We start from the raw sequence: 20,330 nt of genomic DNA, 5'->3' as shown, positions 1-20,330 counted from the left end.
GCGAACCTGATAAAACGCCCCCCTGGTCACGGCCGACAGATGGTCTTCCAATGTCAGCCGTGGATCCAGGAGGACTCCCAAGTTGCGAGCCTTCTCTGAGGGGGCCAAAATTTCGCCCCCTATAGTCAGCGATGGGGTCAGCTGACTATGCCGAGGCGCCGGCAGCCACAGCCACTCGGTCTTGGAAGGGTTGAGCCTGTTGTTAGTTGCGAAGTCGTGTCCGACCCATCGCAACCCCATGGACAACGTTCTTCCAGGCCTTCCTGTCCTCTACCATCTTCTGGAGTCCATTGAAGCTCCCGCCTACTGCTTCAGTGACTCCATCCAGCCAGCTCATTCTCTGTCGTCCCCTTCTTCTCTTGCCCTCCATCTTTCCCAGCATTAGGCTCTTCTCTAGTGAGTCCTTCCTTCTCATTCCTTCTCAAAGTACTTGAGTTTCAACTTTAGGACAGGTCATAGCAGAGAGTTCTGACAAAATGTGATCCACTGGAGAAGGAAATGGCAACTCGTCCTATTTAGGACGGTTGCGGTGCCCCGGGATCGTGTGATCCCCTTTTGTGACCTTATGACAAGGAGAGTCAGGTTCGCTTAACAGCTGTGGCAGGAAAGGTCGTAAAAGGGGGCAAAACTCACTTAACAAATGTTTCGCTTAGCAATAGAAAGCTTGGGCTCGATGTGGCCGTAAGTCGAGGACTCCCTGCGTTTGTTATTTCTGGCAATTTTTTTTTTAAAAAAGACCAAATCACCGATTACTTAGCCCGCTTCTGTGCATCCTGTTTCACTTAAAAGGAACGCTCTTCCTGCTCCTCTGTGGATGCAGATAGTAAATGGTTTTGCCCTGAGCTTAGAAAGTTTCTTACCATTTATCCCTTTGAAACAACATGCCCTTATTAAGTTCCTCCAGCCATGCTGGAGAGACAGTGGGAATCTTAGACTTGAGTCCCGTCTGGGAGAAGTTTGATTTTGGTTCTGTTTTGTGTTTCGATCCCGGGAGACAGGCTAACCGAGAGCCGAAGGAAAAAGAGCCTTTGTAGTCGTAGGCAGCCATGCCAGTCCAGGCCAAGGAAAAGAAAAGGAGTTCTTTTATTGTCTACATTCTTTAGGTCTAATAATAGTGCAGGGCTAGGAACTTGTTTTTGTGCACTTTGTATACACATCCCCTGAGCCTTTGGGGTAGGCTGCTCTGATGCTACAGACAGGGCGAAAACAAATCGCAGGAGAACACAAACAAGTCAACTGCTTTGAAGAATTATTTTTCCTATTCCATGAGGGAGAGAAGTCCCTCTGGGCGGTAGAAATGCAGAAGCAACAAGAGATTCTGTGTGTGTGTGTGTGTGTGTGTGTACTTGGGGTGGAGTTTGGCTTATATCCTGCCTTCTGACATCATTTGGGTCCTGGGAAGGAAGCTGGCCAAACATTCCATCCCCAGCTGGATTTTATTAGCCACCCCATTATATAACACAACATTTTCTCCATCCTTTCAGCGAAATGGGTTTATAATCGTACACACATTCCTTGATTTGCGTTTTGTGTCTGTGAGATTTAGTTGCGGGAAATTCACGAACTCACTGCTAAGGTTTCACAACGTGAAGTTATTGGATTATTATTTTTGGGGGGTGATAACATAAGTTATAACATAAGCCGCCCTGAGTCCGGTAAGGAGAAGGGCGGGATACAAATCAAATAAATAAATAAATAAAATAAAATAAATAAGTGCACTACAAGTAAGAATAAGTAACTCTGTATCTGCCTATACATACACACATATACACAAACCTTTTTCTTGTAAATTAAAACATGCTTTTCCCAAAGCCTAAAGAGAGACTAGATTTATCTCTGCTATAATAAAGTATGGTTTATCATCGTGCTTGAATATTAGTGGAATATAACCATTAATTAATGGAACAGTTTGCCTCCAGAAGTTGTGAATGCTCCAACACTGGAAGTTTTTAAGAAGAGACTGGGTAGCCATTTGTCTGAAATGGTATAGGGTTTCCTGCCTGAGCAGGGGGTTGGACTAGATGACCTCCAAGATCCCTTCCAACTCTGTTATTCTGTTAACCCTTGTTATATCCAGGTCTGTTCACCAGCTATCAATTTTTTTTTCTTGATTCAGATTTGAGCTGAATCTTATTGTTTAAACAAACTAGCAATGTAAAAAAAATCTTTAACACAACTGGCATTCAAGGACTCAGGTGAGCATGCTTGAATGTCCAGTTTTACCTGCAATTAATGTTGATGAGCAGTTAAAAATCAGTTTGGAGCGTTTTAGTTTTTGTGCCTTTATTAAATGATTTTTCTGAAGTTATCGGCCATTTCACAAAGATGCCTAATTTGGGAGCTGTTGAGAGACCCTTTACTGAGATCTTGAAAAGCTACTCTCAAGTGGACAAATCTGGACTAGCTGAAATTGATCTGATACTCTTAAGATATCTCTGATCATACCATTACTTCATTTATATAAGCTGTTTTCAGAATCACAACATAGTCCATGTATTTTTGTACTTTCAGGCAATTTCTCACTCCTGCTGATGTGCGTGCATAACTTGTAGTTCAAAACTTTATTATTTTTTAACGACACATAAAATACAAAAATATATATATTAAAAAGATACAGGTAAAATAGGGGAGGAAAAGAGAAGAGAGAAAAGTGTACGGTAGAGGGGAAAAAGAAAAAAAAAGGCATTGACCTCCGGCTCCTTTTGGTGCAGTAGGATAAAATAATAACATAAAACCTCAACTTTTACTTTTTTTATATATGTTTTATTGATTTTTAACATAATCACCTTAATATTTGGTGAACAGCGTGTTGTTTGGGTTAGTATTTAAAAAACAATCAAGGGGTTGGACTAGATGACCTATAAGGTCCCTTCCAACTTCTTCTTCTTCTTCTTCTTCTTCTTCTTCTTCTTCTTCTTCTTCTTCTTCTTCTTCTTCTTCTTCTTCTTCTTCTTCTTCTTCTTCTTCTTCTTCTTCTTCTTCTTCTTCTTATTATTATTATTATTATTATTATTATTATTATTATTATTATTATTATTATTATTATTATTATTATTATTATNTCTTCTTCTTCTTCTTCTTCTTCTTCTTCTTCTTCTTCTTCTTCTTCTTCTTCTTCTTCTTCTTCTTCTTCTTCTTCTTCTTCTTCTTCTTCTTCTTCTTCTTCTTCTTCTTCTTCTTCTTCTTCTTCTTCTTCTTCTTCTTCTTCTTCTTCTTCTTATTATTATTATTATTATTATTATTATTATTATTATTATTATAATATAATGGCTTTGCTTGATTTTCTCTTCTTCCAATAATGTTCTCTTTTGCCAACCTTAAATTAATGCATTTCTTATTATTTGAATAAATGACAATTAAATATAAACATTTTTCTCATGTTTCTGCAAATAATAACCACATCAGTATAAAGCTTCTTTTCTAATTGATCATCTTGGTTGCCTCGTCATAGATCCTGTTTACAAAAATTCTTATTTAAATTTGTTTTCCTCACTTTTTACTTTTATATTATAGTATATACTAGCCATTTCTAGAACACTAAACCTATCTAATCAGCAAAACCCAAAATCAAAATTTTGGGTTTTTTTCCACCTCAAGCACAAAGTTCAGAAGCGGTTTCCAAGTAGAAGCAAAATTAATTGTGTTCTTTTCTTTAATCCAAGCGGTCCGTTTAGCCCTCTCTGCTAACTCCATCAGTTTTGGCAGCCATGCGTCCGTTGTGGGATGGTGTGCATGCATAACTTGAGCCAAGCTCGCATCTTCAGTTTTTGAGTGCTTTCATGATGTTACATTTCAGTCTTTCCATTTTTCTCCTTTTTTTTTTTACAAGGCGCACGTATGTTGGCAGCATGCCCGGCCGTATCATCAATGGCTTGAAGACTGTTGGGGTCAACAATCCAGTCTTTCTCCTAGATGAGGTGGACAAGCTTGGAAAAAGCCTGCAAGGGGATCCTGCAGCTGCATTGCTTGAGGTAAGAATTGGGATGTGTTCTGACAAACAAGGATTGAACCCTGGATTCTGACCTCATGCTCTCCGGTTGGATCAGGACCTCAATTCCCACCTTCTCAGCCAAAATTATGGAAGTTGCACACCCATCGTATGTGGAGTACACTAGATAAGGAAGACGTGAGGTAGATTTTCCGATAAAACAGACGTGTGAGGTAAATTTCACCTCTTAAGGAAAGCATGTTATTAAGAATATTACATTTTGGAGACTTGATGTCTGTTTCAGTTCTCAAGTCGGGAGAATCTCTGGTTTATCTTGGGACTATTAAAATAGGGAGAGGTCATTTTTTATTTTTTACTCTAAGTGTGCAGAATGCTGGTTTCAATCCATTAATCGGTTTTAGAAAACATCTCTGCTGTATTCATACTGGCTGCTGTGGAGGAATGAAACTGGAGACTGTTTATTACTTTTTTAAAAAAAAAAAGTTCAATTAAGTTAGAACATGTTAAGAATGATAACTATTTTGGATCATAGGCCCATGATAGTAGGCACTTAAGCAGATGGGATTGATATTCTTAAGGAAAGGCATTTTTATTTTTAACAGGAATTAGGAAGGGAGAATGGATCAGCTGCATTGGTGAAATAGCAAGTGTGTTGTGCTGGACAAAATTACAAGTCGTTTGTCATTAGACCGGGTTTGGTTTTTTTTCATGAAATACTTCTCAAGTGCTACAATCACATTGTATGAGGAAATCATTGTTTTCTCTTGAAACAAGCTGGATAGCTTGGTACAACTTGGCATTGCTATGGTGTTAAGAATGGTTATAATTAAGCGTAAAAAGTCATTCTGTTTCTCAATGTGTTATATCACAAGGCTGCCTCTGTTAGGACCAGGAATTTAGAGAGGATTATTAGTCATTTGTTGCCAGACCAAAGAGATTCTACATCAGAATCTTTTATAGCAAGCTAACATCTCTGACTCCCAGTTAAATAATATCTGCAATATATGTCTTAACCCATCTTTATAGTGCTGAAATAAATAAAAAAAGCTTGTGGGGGAGTTGGATAACCAGGATTGTATTGGTGTGTGGGGAAGAATTGTGGTTGCTGCTGAGTTTCATTTTGGCTTTCAAAGCAAATTCCTTAACTTGTAATTCTTCTGAGTGATTCTAAGTAAACATTTTTGCATTGTGCTCTGGTTTGTGGGTCATAGCGTTACATTAAAAATAAACTGTATTCTGCTCACCCCCTATTTTATAGAAGGCATCCCTAGATTAATTTGTTTGATATTTCTGAGGCTGTTTTAAGATGGGCAAAGCACTTCGCTAAGTGTTTGGCAACAATCTGCACTTAACACAGGTGAGGAAATAGGTTCGCTTCCTAGATACCAACACTGAGTGTTTGGTCACCCATCCTCAGCTATGATATTTAAGAAGGCAGTAGCACACCTGAAGTGTTCAGGAAAACGACACCTTGGGGTTCAGTTTGTCTTGAATGTTAAATAAATAAATACGTTCTGCTATTTGTAGCTTGGAGAAAGGGCTGGAATTTTTCAATGTGTTGATAGTCTCTGGTTAAGGTCAAGGTGCATTTGTTGCTTGATCAGAGCGGAATGTCTTATTTCCAGTTATGTTCGTCAACAAGGGAACATTCATTCTATATTTAGATGTCCTCCTCTTGAAGGTCAGAGTGGACAGAAAGGAATCCGAGTGTTTCTTAATGGAGAACATTTGTAGACAAGAGAAATCGTGCAGAAAGTACAGGCCGGCCTCTAAATGCTTGCAGAGATGATTCTGCCTGTTATGGGACTAGGAATTTTGAGTGCACAAAAGCTTCTTTTTAATCTTATTTTCATGCAAAACAACGACAACAAAAAAAACCCACCACCATTGGAACAAAGAGCCTGAAGATGATATTTTATCTTCCTGTCCTGCTCAGGTGATAACCGGATCGCAAGAGTCACTTGAATCTTGTCTATTTGAAAACAGGATCTTGATAGTAAAATAAATGGGGCAGATTATTACCTTCACACCCTCTTTATGACTTTTGTAAAGCCCCCACTGGGGCTGACAACCGAATTGTCACGCTGAATAAAACTTAATTTAAGGCAGCAATACGGTATTGTTCTTAGAAAAAAAAGCCACTTCTTTCTCTAGGCGATTTTCACTTTCTATGCCAATGAACTCTGTGCAAGTCTTGTGATTCTGTGACACAAGTGCCTTGAATCCTGTGAATGAGAGCCTCACTCGGTGAGGGAAGGGAAGCTGCTAGAAATTTCAAATAGCTCTAGGCTTTTCTCGATAACTGGGGGTTAATGTCAGACCTTTGCAATATAAAAAGATTGATAAAGTAACCGATTTCTATTACGAGGATCGGGTAGGAAGAATTGTTTGGTGCCTCTTCTGCTTTTTGGCATTGCTACGGAGCAAGCTTTGGACCCAGGCTGAGATTTGGCTGAAACATTAGCTGCTTGGCAGGACTTTTGACCCATCTCCGTTGATTCTCCCTCAACTCTTTCAGTGCATTATACTCATTTGAAAAGTTCTAGTAAAGAAAGCTAATTGAGATGGCTTTCTGTCTTTGACAAATGTTCAAACTCGGCATGCCCGTGTGTGATATATAATTTTAATTAGCAGCACTCTTCCAGGCCATAATTCAAGCCGATAAGCAAAAAGGATGTGTGCTCATTCCATAATGGAAAGGATAAATTATGTTGACAGCAGCATGCAGTCAGTCGCCCAGGCATTGTGGACGTTCCACCCTGTATTACGTGAGAATTGTTCATAGTAACGTAGTGTTGCTCGCTTAACACAGCTCCAGTGAGAGCTTGAGAGGACTGGGAAATACACAGAAGTGGAAAAGCATGAATCACAGAATGCTGACCAAGGAGAAACTGAGGGAGCCTCAATGGGCATAACTCTCATTTTCAATATTTCTTTCTCCGATGTAGTTTATGCAGTTTTCCATATACATTTCTTGAAGTGGTACACAGACAGAATAAAAATGATTATGATGCAGCAGTAAAATTCAAGTAGATTTAAATGAGTTAATATAAAAAATATACATTAACAGAAAGGCATAATTTTTTCATAGAGGCCTTCTTGTGTCAAGTCTTCCATGGGTACCTAAAATTTATAGGAGGAGCTGCCTCTCAAACATCAACATACTGAGGTGAGATTTTGGCTAGGTTCCTGGCCATCATCCATATTTTGTAGATTGTGTATATAATCTATATACTCATATATCTATATCTATATCATATATAGAGATTTATGTTTGTGTAATACACAAACACATTAATCGCTGACAAATGTGGAGAGCAAACAGAAATATTGCGCAATATGAAATGTATTCACTAACCATTCATTGATAGGTATTTAATAATAATAATAGTAGTAGTAGTAGTAGTAGTAGTAGTAGTAGTAGTAGTAGTAGTAGAGTTGGAAGGGACCTTGGAGGTCTTTTAGTCCAACCCCCTGCTCAGGCTGGAAAACCCTATACCAGGGGTAGGCAGCCTTGGCTCTTCTATGACTCGTGGACTTCAACTCCCAGAATTCCTGAGCCAGCCACGCTGAGGGGAAAGGGAGAGGTTTCCAAGCTGAGCCATGCTGGCTCAGGAATTCTGGGAGTTGAAGTCCACGAGTCATAAAAGAGCCAAGGTTGCCTACCCTTGCCCTACTCCATTTCAGACAAATGGTCGTCCAGTCTCTTCTTAAAAACTTCCAGTGTTGGAGCACCCACAACTTCTTGTTTTTCCCACTACTTGTTTTACGTATTTGATTTCCCATTTGAATATTGCTGACTTTGCTAGCTATGGATAGTCCTCGACTTACAGCATTTCATAACTATTCGAAGTTACAACAGCCCTGAAAAAAGTGACCTGTGACCGTTTTTCACACTTAACAAACGTTGTGGCATCCCCAGGGGCCACGTGATCAGAAATCAGAAGCTTCGCAACTGGTTCATATTTATAACGGTTTCAGTGTCCTGGGGGGGGTGTCACGTGATCCCCCTTTTGCGGCCCTCAGACAAGCAAAGTCAATGGGGGAAGCCAGATTCACTTAACGACCGTCGTTGCCAACTGAACCACCGCGGTTAACTGATTAAATCACTGTGCCGAGAAAGATGGTAAAATGGGGCAAAATTCACTCAAGGACTGTCCCGTTTAGCAACATAAGTTAATAATAATAATAATAATAATAATAATAATAATAATAATAATAATAATAATAATAATAATAATAATAATAATAATAAAGTTGGAAGGGACCTTGGAGGTCATCGAGTCCAACCCCCTGCTCAGGCAGGAAACCCTATACCATTTCAGATAAATGGCTGTCCAGTCTCTTCTTAAAAACTTCCAGTGTTGGAGCATTCACCGCTTCTGGAGGCAGGTTGTTCCACTGGTTAATTGTTCTAACTGTCAGGAAGTTTCTTCTTAATTCTAAGTTGCTTCTCTCCTTGATCAGTTTCCATCCGTTGCTTCTCGTCCTGCCTTCAGGCGCCTTGGAGAATAGCTTGACTCCCTCTTCTTTGTGGCAGCCCCTAAGAGCCTGGAACGCTGCTATCATGTCCCCCCTCGTCCTTCTCTTTGTTAAACTAGACATACCCAATTCCAGCAACCGTTCCTTATATGTTTTAGCCTCCAGTCCCCTAATCATCTTTGTTGCTCTTCTCTGTACTCTTTCTAGAGTCTCAGCATCTTTTTTACATCGTGGTGACCAAAACTTGATGCAGTATTCCAAGTGTGGCCTTACCAAGGCATTGTAAAGTGGTCAAGGGCCACCCGTAGTTGCATGTTTATGGGTCGTAAGATGCATATAAACATTTTGCTAGTAAGCATACCATCAATTCGGAACCGGGAGCCCTTTCTGAAAAGCAGTTTTCTCTCTCTGCTGGCTTGCAATGCAGAGTCCCGCGAAATCCGGCCATTATGGAAGGTTGCAATAGATCTCGGAATAGACTCTGAAAGCTATCAAGAGCTTCTGGCCTCTTTCCACGTATAGAAAGCAAATCCCTGGTGCTCCGGTATGATTCATTGGGTGTCTTCTCTTGCCCTCCAGCAGTTTTGTTGCTGACAAGTTCTCTGGATTTGTGGGTTGAGAGCCTTATTCCAAAACAAAGCTGCAGCTGTGAAATCTTGTCCTCCCTTTGGTATCTCAAATGGATCTTGTTCATCATGTCTTAATGTCGCAGCTTTTCCCTGGGCTCATACAGACCTTGGGAGCGTCGAAAACAAAACCAAACCCCATGGTTACTGTATATCCATATCCTAATTTGACATGGTTGTATTTCCTAGCACTGTAACTCACGTCTAGGGGAGTTGAAATGCTCAAATTTCTTCTCAGCCGTTACAGAATTGGAAGGTACGGGCAAACGTGAATAACCTGTTCTTCTTTTCCGCCTTTATTTGAATTTAACTCCCAGTATATAAAAACCTGTACAAATTCCAGACTTATGTAAAACAATCAGTTTCACTTTACAGAATAACAGAGTTGGAAGGGTCCTTGGAGGTCTTCTAGTCCAACCCCCTGCTCAAGCAGGAGACCCTACAGCAGTGATGGCGAACCTTTTAGAGACCGAGTGCCCAAACTGCAACCCAAAACCCACTTATTTATCACAAAGTGCCAGGGCCACATCAGCATTGTGGTGCCCTCGGGGGGGGGGGGGCAGGGAGATGCCTCTGAGTGCCTCTCTGGCACGCAAAAACCAGGGGCGCAAAAATGGGCCACCGTGCTGCAAGGTGCAAAAATGGCTGCTGCCGCGCCGCAAGGTACAGATACAAGGCGCTGCACCACGCAAGAATGGGGCTGGGCTAGTGAGTATCACACAGGCATTAGCCCCGCCCCATTTGCAGCACGTGTGTGCTCGCGGCCCCGTGTGCACATGCGCGCATGTAAAATGCTTCCCCCTCCCTTTTCTTCCAGTCCACCAATCGACAATGGTTGGTGACCTGCTCTACCACCTCTTCTTCTCTCTTTGGTTAATTTCCATCCGTTGCTTCTTGTCCTGCTTCCAGGTGTTTTGGAGAATAGTTGACCTCCTCTTTTTTATGGCAGCCCCTTAGATGTTGGAACACTGCTATCATGTCACCCCTCGTCCTTCTTTGCCTTAAACCAGACATACCCAATTCTGAATATAACAATATAACACAACCCAATACTGAAATTAGGGAGTCATGGAGAAAAGCAGACCTGATGCTTCGGGGGAGTTGACACCTCTTCTTAATAGAGTCATGCCCACGAATTTTATTCTTTTTATCATGAAAATAATAAGATAATAAAACCCAACATATTAACATGCTAATTTTGAACTTTAGCCCTGCTCTTTTTAGTCCAATCAGTTGAAATCCCCTTGGTCATGTCATAAGCCATTACAATCCTTAAAGATTGCCATGATGCTACATCATAGCTTGTTTACTTCAGAGTTCCGCTATTTCCTCCGAGTTGTGTTTGTTGGCTTTTGCTTGCTGCCTTAGCAACAAGGGCGCACAAGAGAGCTTGGAAATGATTGGAAATAATTTGCGCACCTACAGAATGGAGAGAATGACAGCAGCTTAGTATACGTTGGATCCACGGCAGGTTGCCACTCATGCGTTATCAAGCTAAAGTACTGCATATCATCCCTCCAGGGAGAAAAAAATGGAAACAGAGCTGAACAATGTATAAGTTGAAATGTAACTTAAGAAATAAATACTAAAACCTCAGAAAACTGCCTGTCTTGGTTCAGAGAGTGGGATCAGGGGAATTGTGGGTTTTCTCTGGCTCCATGTTAACCGTTAATGGGCAACTTCGGTTCCACCCCATCCCCATATTCTTCTGGTTATTTATATTTCAACTAAACTTGCAGGGATGGCCCTTCAAATAATAGAAAAGTCTCCATAAAGTTGGAGCATAAATTATCCTATGCACTTTAAACTTAGTACCTCAAGCCTAGTATTCTTCCAGCTGTTTCTAAACATTTCCCAGGTTTGATGGCGTTCAGTCAGTAATGTGGATGTTTTCCGTGGGGTGGTGTGCCATGTTAAAAAAAAACTTATTTTATATAAGTAAATACATGTTAGAGAAAAGGACTGCAGTAACCCCATCTCTGGACTGAAATAGTATGGTCCACATTTCTACCATCTTAGTCCTTTTACTAGAGTCCACTTAAATAAAAATAAACCTGGACCCAGTTGCCTTCTCTGAACTAGTTCCATCCCTGAAGCACATTTTCTTCCAAAGAGATTAAAGCTACGAATAGAATGTGAAATATACTGCATATCCAGAAATATGGAAAGGCTACCGCCACTGGCAGCCTTCTGCTCGCTTCGGTCTGCAAATCTTCAGCCAAGTGACCCTTAAAAAAAAGAAAGCCAACGGTATAGCCTGGTGCCGGCAACTGTGATGTTCACCTTGAAATGCAACACAAATCAGAATGACGCTTTTGTTTAATTTAGCTCTAATTAGCACATTCAAGTGACAGTGACGTATTTCCTGGGTGGCCTGTTTGGCAGAGAAATATGAGCGAGGCAGGGGGCTTGGTTGCAAATACTTGTACCTCTGTCTATGCTCCCCTTCTGATGGGGGGGGATTATCCTCATGTTTCTGTCTTGGTGGTCTCAGCAAAGTTTCCAGCTGATAAACCCTTAACCGTGGAAAACCCCCTGCAGTTATGCTGCACACAACGCAAAACAGCCTGTTGCATTTGGTGTTCTGCCTTTGCCGTGATTCTCCCGTGGGTCTGTTCCAGCCTCCTTTAAAAAGGCAATTATTGACATTTGAACCCTCTTCTCCAGTTGTTTTTAATCCGTCTGCTAAGTAAGACATCCCACTGATCTTGCTGGTCAAATAGGGTGGGGCACATCTCATACATGTAGGGGCCAAAGAATTTGGCCCGTGCCTGCTCATTGGTTCTCTTCCTCTGCTTTGATCTGGGAGGAGACTATAACATTGTCAGATCCAGAAGTTATTCAGGGCTGGTCTATTACATTGATTAGAATTGACTTTGCAGTGATTTTCCTGGGTGAGGATTTTTAAAACGTACATAGATTAATGTTGATATAGAGGCATTTACAGTCACGATAGGCTTTCCGGGATGTTCATTTCTAGCAGTGCGACGCAGAAAAGAATTCTCTATACAGCACTGGGGTGATCAAAAACATAAATCCTCATCCTTTTTGTTACTAGCATCCAACCATAACTTTCCTTCCTTCCTTCCTTCCTTCCTTCCTTCCTTCCTTCCTTCCTTCCTTCCTTCCTTCCTTCTTCTTTCTCTTTCTCTTTTTTATTTCTTTCTCTTTCCTTCCTTCCTTCCTTCCTTCCTTTCTTTCTTCTTCTCCTTCCTTCCTTCCTTCCTTCCTTCCTTCCTTCTTTCCTTCTTTCTTCTTTCTCTTTCTTTCTCTTTTTTATTTCTTTCTCCTTCCTTCCTTCCTTCCTTCCTTCCTTCCTTCCTTCCTTCCTTCCTTCTTCTTTCTTTCTTTCTTTCTTTCTTTCTTTCTTTCTTTCTTTCTTTCTTTCTTTCTTTCTTTCTTTCTTTCTTTCTTTCTTTCTTTCTTTCCTTCCTTCCTTCCTTCCTTCCTTCCTTCCTCCCTTTCTCTTTCCTTCCTTCCTTCCCCCCCCCCTCTCTCTCTCTCTCTTTCTTTCTTTCTTTCTTTCTTTCTTGTTACGTTGAGATGTTCTTGTCCCTTGCTTTTGGATCAGCTTTATGCCCAGATGCTTCTGAAACAAAGAGACACATAGTTATACCATATCAGACTGCTTATTGATCTAGCTCAGTATTTATTTACAGAAAGTGTCAGTGCTGTTCATGGTGTCAGCCGGAGCTTTTTCCTGTCATATATTATCTGATTCTATTTAATCATTTATGACAGGAACAAATGTGGAACCTCTTGCAAGCGAAGCCTCGAATCTGTGGGTTTTCTCGATGTCATTTCTTATTCCCATGGAACCCTGGGAACTGTAGTTCAATAGCCAGAACTGGAAGGTGCCTAGAAATTTTATTAGCTAAAAATTGCAACAACGAGGCCTCTTTTTAAAGCCGGAGTTTGCATATCATTCTCTATTTGGCATTTCAGTGTTCCCATTTGTATCTACTTACTAAGGATTGTGAAAATATCATTTTAAAGTTCGTTTTGGCTACTGTTTAGAAATCATCCTAAAATTATATCTGCATTTTTGTGTTGCACAAGTCCATAAAAATGTAGCCATGCATATTTAGCTAAATGAAATGAATTAAATATGCACGGTAATTTTTGTAAAAAAAAACAACAAAACCTCAATTTTTGTTTCTGCTTTTAAAAGGTCTTGGATCCTGAGCAAAACCATAACTTCACAGACCATTACTTAAACGTAGCGTTTGATCTGTCTCAAGTCCTCTTCATAGCCACCGCTAACACTACTGCCACCATCCCAGCTGCTTTGTTGGACAGAATGGAGATCATCCAGGTTCCAGGTAACACAAACATGATGTGTTTGTGCATGTATGTCTCAGAGAGAGAGAGGGATGTATTTACAGTAATTGCAGCATTGCAGGATCAAGTGATCGCCATTTCAAATCTTCCTGAGGTGTCTAGGACAACTAGCCCCGGCCAACTCGGCCTGGCCAACTTGCCACGGGCCAACTCGCTGTGTGACAACTTACCATGGAACAATTCAACAAGGGATAACTCAAGAGAGGAACACGTGAATCGCAGCAGGCCTTGTCTTGCTTTAGATTTGAACCTTCTCAAATTAGAAATCCTCAAGGGTAGGGTGAGCCGGAATGGGACAACTTTAGAATAGAATAGAATAGAATAGAATAGAATAGAATAGAGTAGAGTAGAGTAGAGTAGAGTAGAGTAGAGTAGAGTAGAGTAGAGTAGAATAGAATAGAATAGAATAGAATAGAATATAGAATAGAATAGAAGAATAGAGTAGAATAGAGTAGAGTAGAGTAGAGTAGAGTAGAGTAGAGTAGAGTAGAGTAGAATAGAATAGAATATAGAATAGAATAGAAGAATAGAGTAGAGTAGAGTAGAGTAGAATAGAATAGAATAGAATATAGAATAGAATAGAAGAATAGAATAGAATAGAATAGAATAGAATAGAATAGAATAGAATAGAATAGAATAGAATAGAATAATAATAGGAGTAGAATAGGAGTAGAATAGAATAGAATAGAATAGAATAGAATAGAGCTGGAAGGGACCTTGGAGGTCTTCTAGTCCAGCCCCCTGCTCAAGCAGGAGAACCTACACCATCTCAGTCAAGTGACTGTCCAGTCTCTTCTTGAAAACCTCCAGTGATGGAGCGCCCACGATTTCTGGTGGCAAGCTGTTCCACTGGTTAATTGTCCTCACTGTCAGGAAGTTTCTCCTTAATTCTAGATTGCTTCTCTCTTTGATCAGTTTCCAACCATTGTTTCTTGCCACGGTCAACTCGCTGCGGGACAATTCAACAGTTCAATTTAAATGATTTAAAATAGTTAAAAAAATCATTTTAATTTTTGTCACTCACATTTCATTTTGTCCCTCTTTTGGCATCCTTTCTCCACTATTTCTTCGATATTAGTGTAACTCTTGTCCCGTGGCGAGTAGTCACGGACCGGGGTGAGCTGCAATTCTACTTCTCCCTCTCTTCAGTTGTCCCATGGTGAGTTGGCTCAGCAAGTTGTCCCGTTCCTGGGGTGGGGCTGCTGACAAATAAAGTCATTGGGGCGGAGTCAAGTTCACGTAACGACTGCAGGATTCACTAAACATCTGCCGCGATGTGCTTGACAACCAGGGCTAAAAAGATCGTAAAATTGGGCATGACTCACTTAACAGCCCTCCTGGTAATTCTGATCCCAATTGTGGTTCTACCTCGAGGACTAACTATACCAGTGATGGCAAACCTTTTAGAGACCGAGTGCCCAAACTGCAACCCAAAATCCTGGAGCCAAGCTCCCACGACCGAGAATGTATGCNCTCTCTCTCTCTCTCTCTCTCTCTCTCTCTCTCTCTCTCTCTCTCTCTCTCTCTCTCTCTCTCTCTCTCTCTCTTTCTTTCTTTCTTTCTTTCTTTCTTGTTACGTTGAGATGGTCTTCTTGTCCCTTGCTTTTGGATCAGCTTTATGCCCAGATGCTTCTGGAACAAAGAGACACATAGTTATACCATATCAGACTGCTTATTGATCTAGCCCAGTATTTATTTACAGAAAGTGTCAGTGCTGTTCATGGTGTCAGCCAGAGCTTTTTCCTGTCATATATTATCTGATTCTATTTAATCGGTTATGATGGGAGCACACGTGGAACCTCTTGCAAGCGAAGCCTCGAATCCGTGGGTTTTCTCGATGTCATTTCTTATTCCCATGGAACCCTGGGAACTGTAGTTCAATAGCTAGAACTGGAAGGTGCCTAGAAATTTTGTTAGCTAAAAATTGCAACAACAAGGCCTCTTTTTAAAGCCGGAGTTTGCATATCATTCTCTGTTTGGCATTTCGGTACTCCCATTTGTATCTACTCACTAAGGATTGTGAAAATATCATTTTAAAGTTCGTTTTGGCTACTGTTTAGAAATCATCCTAAAATTATATCTCCATTTTTGTGTTGCACAAGTCCATAAAAATGTAGCCATGCATATTTAGCTAAATGAAATGAATTAAATATGCACGGTAATTTTTGTTAAAAAAAAACAACAAAACCTCAATTTTTGTTTCTGCTTTTAAAAGGTCTTGGATCCTGAGCAAAACCATAACTTCACAGACCATTACTTAAACGTAGCGTTTGATCTGTCTCAAGTCCTCTTCATAGCCACCGCTAACACTACTGCCACCATCCCAGCTGCTTTGTTGGACAGAATGGAGATCATCCAGGTTCCAGGTAACACAAACGTGATGTGTTTGTGCATGTGTGTCTCAGAGAGAGAGAGGGATGTATTTACAGTAATTGCAGCATTGCAGGATCAAGTGATCGCCATTTCAAATCTTCCCGAGGTGTCTAGGACAACTCGCCCCGGCCAACTTGCCATGGGCCAACTCGCTGTGTGACAACTCACCATGGAACAATTCAACAAGGGATAACTCAAGAGAGGAACACGTGAATCGCAGCAGGCCTTGTCTTGCTTTAGATTTGAACCTTCTCAAATTAGAAATCCTCAAGGGTGGGGTGAGCCGGAATGGGACAACTTAATAGAGTAGAGTAGAGTAGAGTAGAGTAGAGCAGAGCAGAGCAGAGCAGAGCAGAGCAGAGCAGAGTAGAGTAGAATATAGAATAGAATAGAAGAATAGAATAGAATAGAATAGAATAGAATAGAATAGAATAATAATAGGAGTAGAATAGGAGTAGAATAGAATAGAATAGAATAGAATAGAATAGAGTAGAGTAGAGTAGAATAGAATAGAATAGAATAGAATAGAATAGAATAGAATATAGAATAGAATAGAAGAATAGAATAGAGTAGAGTAGAGTAGAGTAGAGTAGAGTAGAGTAGAGTAGAATAGAATAGAATATAGAATAGAAGAATAGAATAGAATAGAATAGAATAGAATAATAATAGGAGTAGAATAGAATAGAATAGAATAGAATAGAATAGAATAGAATAGAATAGAACTGGAAGGACCTTGGAGGTCTTCTAGTCCAGCCCCCTGCTCAAGCAGGAGAACCTATACCATCTCAGACAAGTGACTGTCCAGTCTCTTCTTGAAAACCTCCAGTGATGGAGCGCCCACGATTTCTGGAGGCCAGCTGTTCCACTGGTTGATTGTCCTCACTGTCAGGAAGTTTCTCCTTAGTTCTAGGTTGCTTCTCTCTTTGATCAGGTTCCAATCATTGTTTCTTGCCACGGCCAACTCGCTGCGGGACAATTCAACAGTTCAATTTAAATGATTTAAAATAGTTAAAAAAATCATTTTAATTTTTGTCACTCACATTTCATTTTGTCCCTCTTTTGGCATCCTTTCTCCACTATTTCTTCGATATTAGTGTAACTCTTGTCCCGTGGCGAGTAGTCACGGACCGGGGTGAGCTGCAATTCTACTTCTCCCTCTCTTCAGTTGTCCCATGGTGAGTTGGCTCAGCAAGTTGTCCCGTTCCTGGGGTGGGGCTGCTGACAAATAAAGTCATTGGGGCGGAGTCAAGTTCACGTAACGACTGCAGGATTCACTAAACATCTGCCGTGATGTGCTTGACAACCAGGGCTAAAAAGATCGTAAAATTGGGCATGACTCACTTAACAGCCCTCCTGGTAATTCTGATCCCAATTGTGGTTCTACCTCGAGGACTAACTATACCAGTGATGGCAAACCTTTTAGAGACCGAGTGCCCAAACTGCAACCCAAAATCCTGGAGCCAAGCTCCCACGACCGAGAATGTATGCNAGAACAAATACCCACTCCCCCTCCTTAAGGACTTATTAACCCATCTGGCTAAGGGGAGTGTCTTCACTAAATTAGACCTGAGAGAGGCATATTACCGGGTGAGGATAAAAAAGGGAGACGAGTGGAAAACTGCCTTCAACTGTCCTATGGGGAGCTATCAGTTCAAAGTCATGCCAGGTATTGGGTTGAACTCTTTTCCTGTGGCCACTCTGAAAGGCGTGTAACCAGTGCTGCTGTGCACGGAGTTATTGTATGCTACTTCTGCGAATGGGAGAAGATCAGTCCAGTTCGTTTGTTGGTAGGAAACATAGCAGTTATTTCTTTCGGAACATGACACTTACGTATCGCCGGGTGCCGGGTGGGAGTGGCCTACTCGGGCGCAGCTACAGTAGGCTTGGCAGACTGGGTGGGCGTGGCCACTGGATGGGTGTGGCTGCAGTAGTCATGGCAGATTGGGTGGGCATGGCCGGGGTGGGCATGGACACCTTGATGTTGCTTATGGGGAGGGACACCTGTGGGAGCCGGGCAGGGTTGGGGGAGATCCAGGGGGTCTCTGGTGGGTGGGATGGTGGGCTCCCCAATGGTGGCTCCAGGCTGGGTGGCCTTAGGCCAGTGATGGCGAACTTTCAGAGACCACGTGTGCTGGGGCGATGGCGCGTGCCCACAGAGAGGGCTCCGCGTGCCGCCTCTGGCACGTGTGCCATAGGTTCGCCACCACTGAACTATACCAACTTAACTTAATAAGGCATCTGGAGTAGCTTGTCTCAGCTTTCTCTCTCGCTCTCAAGTTAAGGTTTCAGCCTTACCCTCCTTAAAATGGTACTTCTAAAATGTTAATTCCTATCTCCTCTCATGAACTGTTTCCAAGGATACACCCAAGAGGAAAAGATAGAAATTGCGCATCGGCATTTGATTCCGAAACAGCTGGAACAGCACGGGCTGACTCCTCAGCAGATTCAGATTCCCCAAGAAGCAACCCTGCTGATTATCACCCGGTAATGATTTATGCATTTTAAATTCTATACCACCGTTTTGTTTTTACTGGTGTGAAATGAGTAAATTATAAATCTGAAATATTGTACTATCAAAGAACGTTCGAAGAGTGGGATTTTTGCAACGTAAATGTCTCTGCTTATTAATACGAGGCCTTCATTCTTAGCTCGTCTAAATTTATAGATCCCCACCAGTGTCAGACAGCATAACAAAGATAGTAGTGATAATATTGAACATCAGTTGCCTGTTATTATTATTATTATTTTTTAAATAAAGTTTTATTGATTTTTGTAATTAAACAACAAATACCAATATGATGCATTTACATACACAAGCAATAAAAAATAATCCAAATCAATACATTTTCAGAGACGCTCGGCGGTCCCCGCCTTGCCTCCACCCTCATTCACTTTCCTGTCCTTCCTCCCTGTAATCCCACAACCTCTCCGCCTGTTATTATTATTAATTGAATAATTAACAGAAAAGGCAGACAAATGTTAAAAAAAAAATCCACAGGCAACGATAATGACTTTTTCGAGCTGAATCTTTGAACAGGCCTCCTCATTTTGGGTTCCAGAAATGGAAGAGAGATTTGCAAAGGAGAGAAACAACACAACAGTAGCCGGAAGACAACAGAAATGTGCTTGTGTCTGTGGGTGGTATTTGTCTTAGAAGAAGCAACGTTTAGGGATGGTCAGCGATCTTGGCCTACCATTTCCAGTGTGTGTGCTTCTTAATTAGCTTTGGGTTACTTTGAGAGCCAAATTCTGCCATGTCCCGAAGGTGCTTTATTAAAAAGGCAACTGGATTTTGTTTTTCCTTCAAGACCTTTTGCTTCTCATCCAAGAAGCTTCTTCAGTTTTGAAGTCAGAACTGAAGATGCTTCTTGGATGAGAAGTGAAACTTCTTCAAGGAAAAACCGAGGAAGTCCTTTTGAAAAAAAAACACCTTTGGGACATGGCAGAATTCGGCTCTCCAAGTAACACAAAAATAACCATAGATAATAAGAGTCCAGTTGTCTTTTGAAAAAGCACCTTTGGGTGTCTGAGAATCTCCATAGACAAATTCTGCCATGCCCTCATTGTGAGTTTTGCCCCCACCACTGCAGGGAACATAATCAGCATCCTCTGCAGAAATACTGAGGCGCAGATTCTGTTTTATTGCAACTCTTGGCCTAGATCAGGGCTTTTCAACCTTTTCACCCACTGTACCACTTTTAGGATAATGGCAACATCCGAGTACCACCTAGCAAGGTGTCAAAAACTTGATGACCAAAAAAAAAGGGGGGGGGAGTGATAAAGTACAGGTAGTCCTCGACTTACAACAGTTCGCTTAGTGACTGTTCGAAGTTACAATGGCACTGAAAAAAGTGCCCCCCAAGGCACAGCCGAGCAAGACACCTGCCTGCCCGCCCGGCGGCGCTCTTCCTCCTGTCCGAGGTTTTCATTGTTGTGAGCATTTCTGTTGAAGATTGGCAGCGGGGGTGGGGTGGGGGGGTGTTTGGTTTTTATTCCCCCCATCTACTGGGTGGTTGCAGCAGGTTTTGGTCACTTCACATGACCCTGGGACACTGTGACCGTCATAAATATGAATCAGTTGCCAAGCATCTGAATGTAAATCACAAGACCCTGGAGATGCTGCAACATTCTAGCTGATCGGCGCTTCTTCTGGGCTCAGCAGAAGCGCCAGGATCAGTGCTGCTTTCCAGCTGATTGGTGCTTCTTCAGCTCAGCAGAAGCACCAGGATCAGCGCCGAGCTCCAGCTGGAGCCTGGCACTGATCCTGGCGCTTCCGCTGAGCCCTGACAGCCCTGCAGCTCCAGCCGTCTCTCGCTCAGGCTTGTGCGGTGCTGCCACCGGTTCAGCTCATTCCCCTCCCCTGCTACCACTTTTCTAGGATGGTCGCGTCCCACCTGCCAGGTGCCAATGTACCACAGGTGGTACCCGTACCACTGGTTGAAAAGCCCTGGCCTAGATTGTTTTGCATTTTAGATCATTTGCAGACCCCCCCCTCCTCACTTCACTCAGAAACTGCAGGGTAGCTAGTCAGATCTGTAGCCACAACCAGGATTCCTGGG

The 20,330-nt window shown here is 41.7% G+C and overlaps 1 protein-coding gene across 1 annotated transcript in view; it reads left to right on the top strand.

The window, feature by feature from the left end:
- LONP2 (lon peptidase 2, peroxisomal) overlaps window positions 1-20,330 on the top strand; it is a 58,530-nt gene that overhangs the window by 16,917 nt on the left and 21,283 nt on the right. The window contains exons 8-10 of the mRNA XM_015819736.1: window positions 3,830-3,971; window positions 13,229-13,379; window positions 18,129-18,255. Of these exons, the coding sequence (XP_015675222.1) occupies window positions 3,830-3,971; window positions 13,229-13,379; window positions 18,129-18,255 (420 nt within the window). The remainder of the gene's footprint in view (window positions 1-3,829; window positions 3,972-13,228; window positions 13,380-18,128; window positions 18,256-20,330) is intronic.

This window comes from Protobothrops mucrosquamatus, unplaced genomic scaffold (assembly GCF_001527695.2).
Source record: "Protobothrops mucrosquamatus isolate PMUCROS unplaced genomic scaffold, P.Mucros_1.0 scaffold971, whole genome shotgun sequence".
NCBI lineage: Eukaryota > Metazoa > Chordata > Lepidosauria > Squamata > Viperidae > Protobothrops > Protobothrops mucrosquamatus.
The sequence above is the reverse complement of the archived record's forward strand: the minus strand, read 5'-3'. Positions and strand labels throughout refer to the sequence as shown.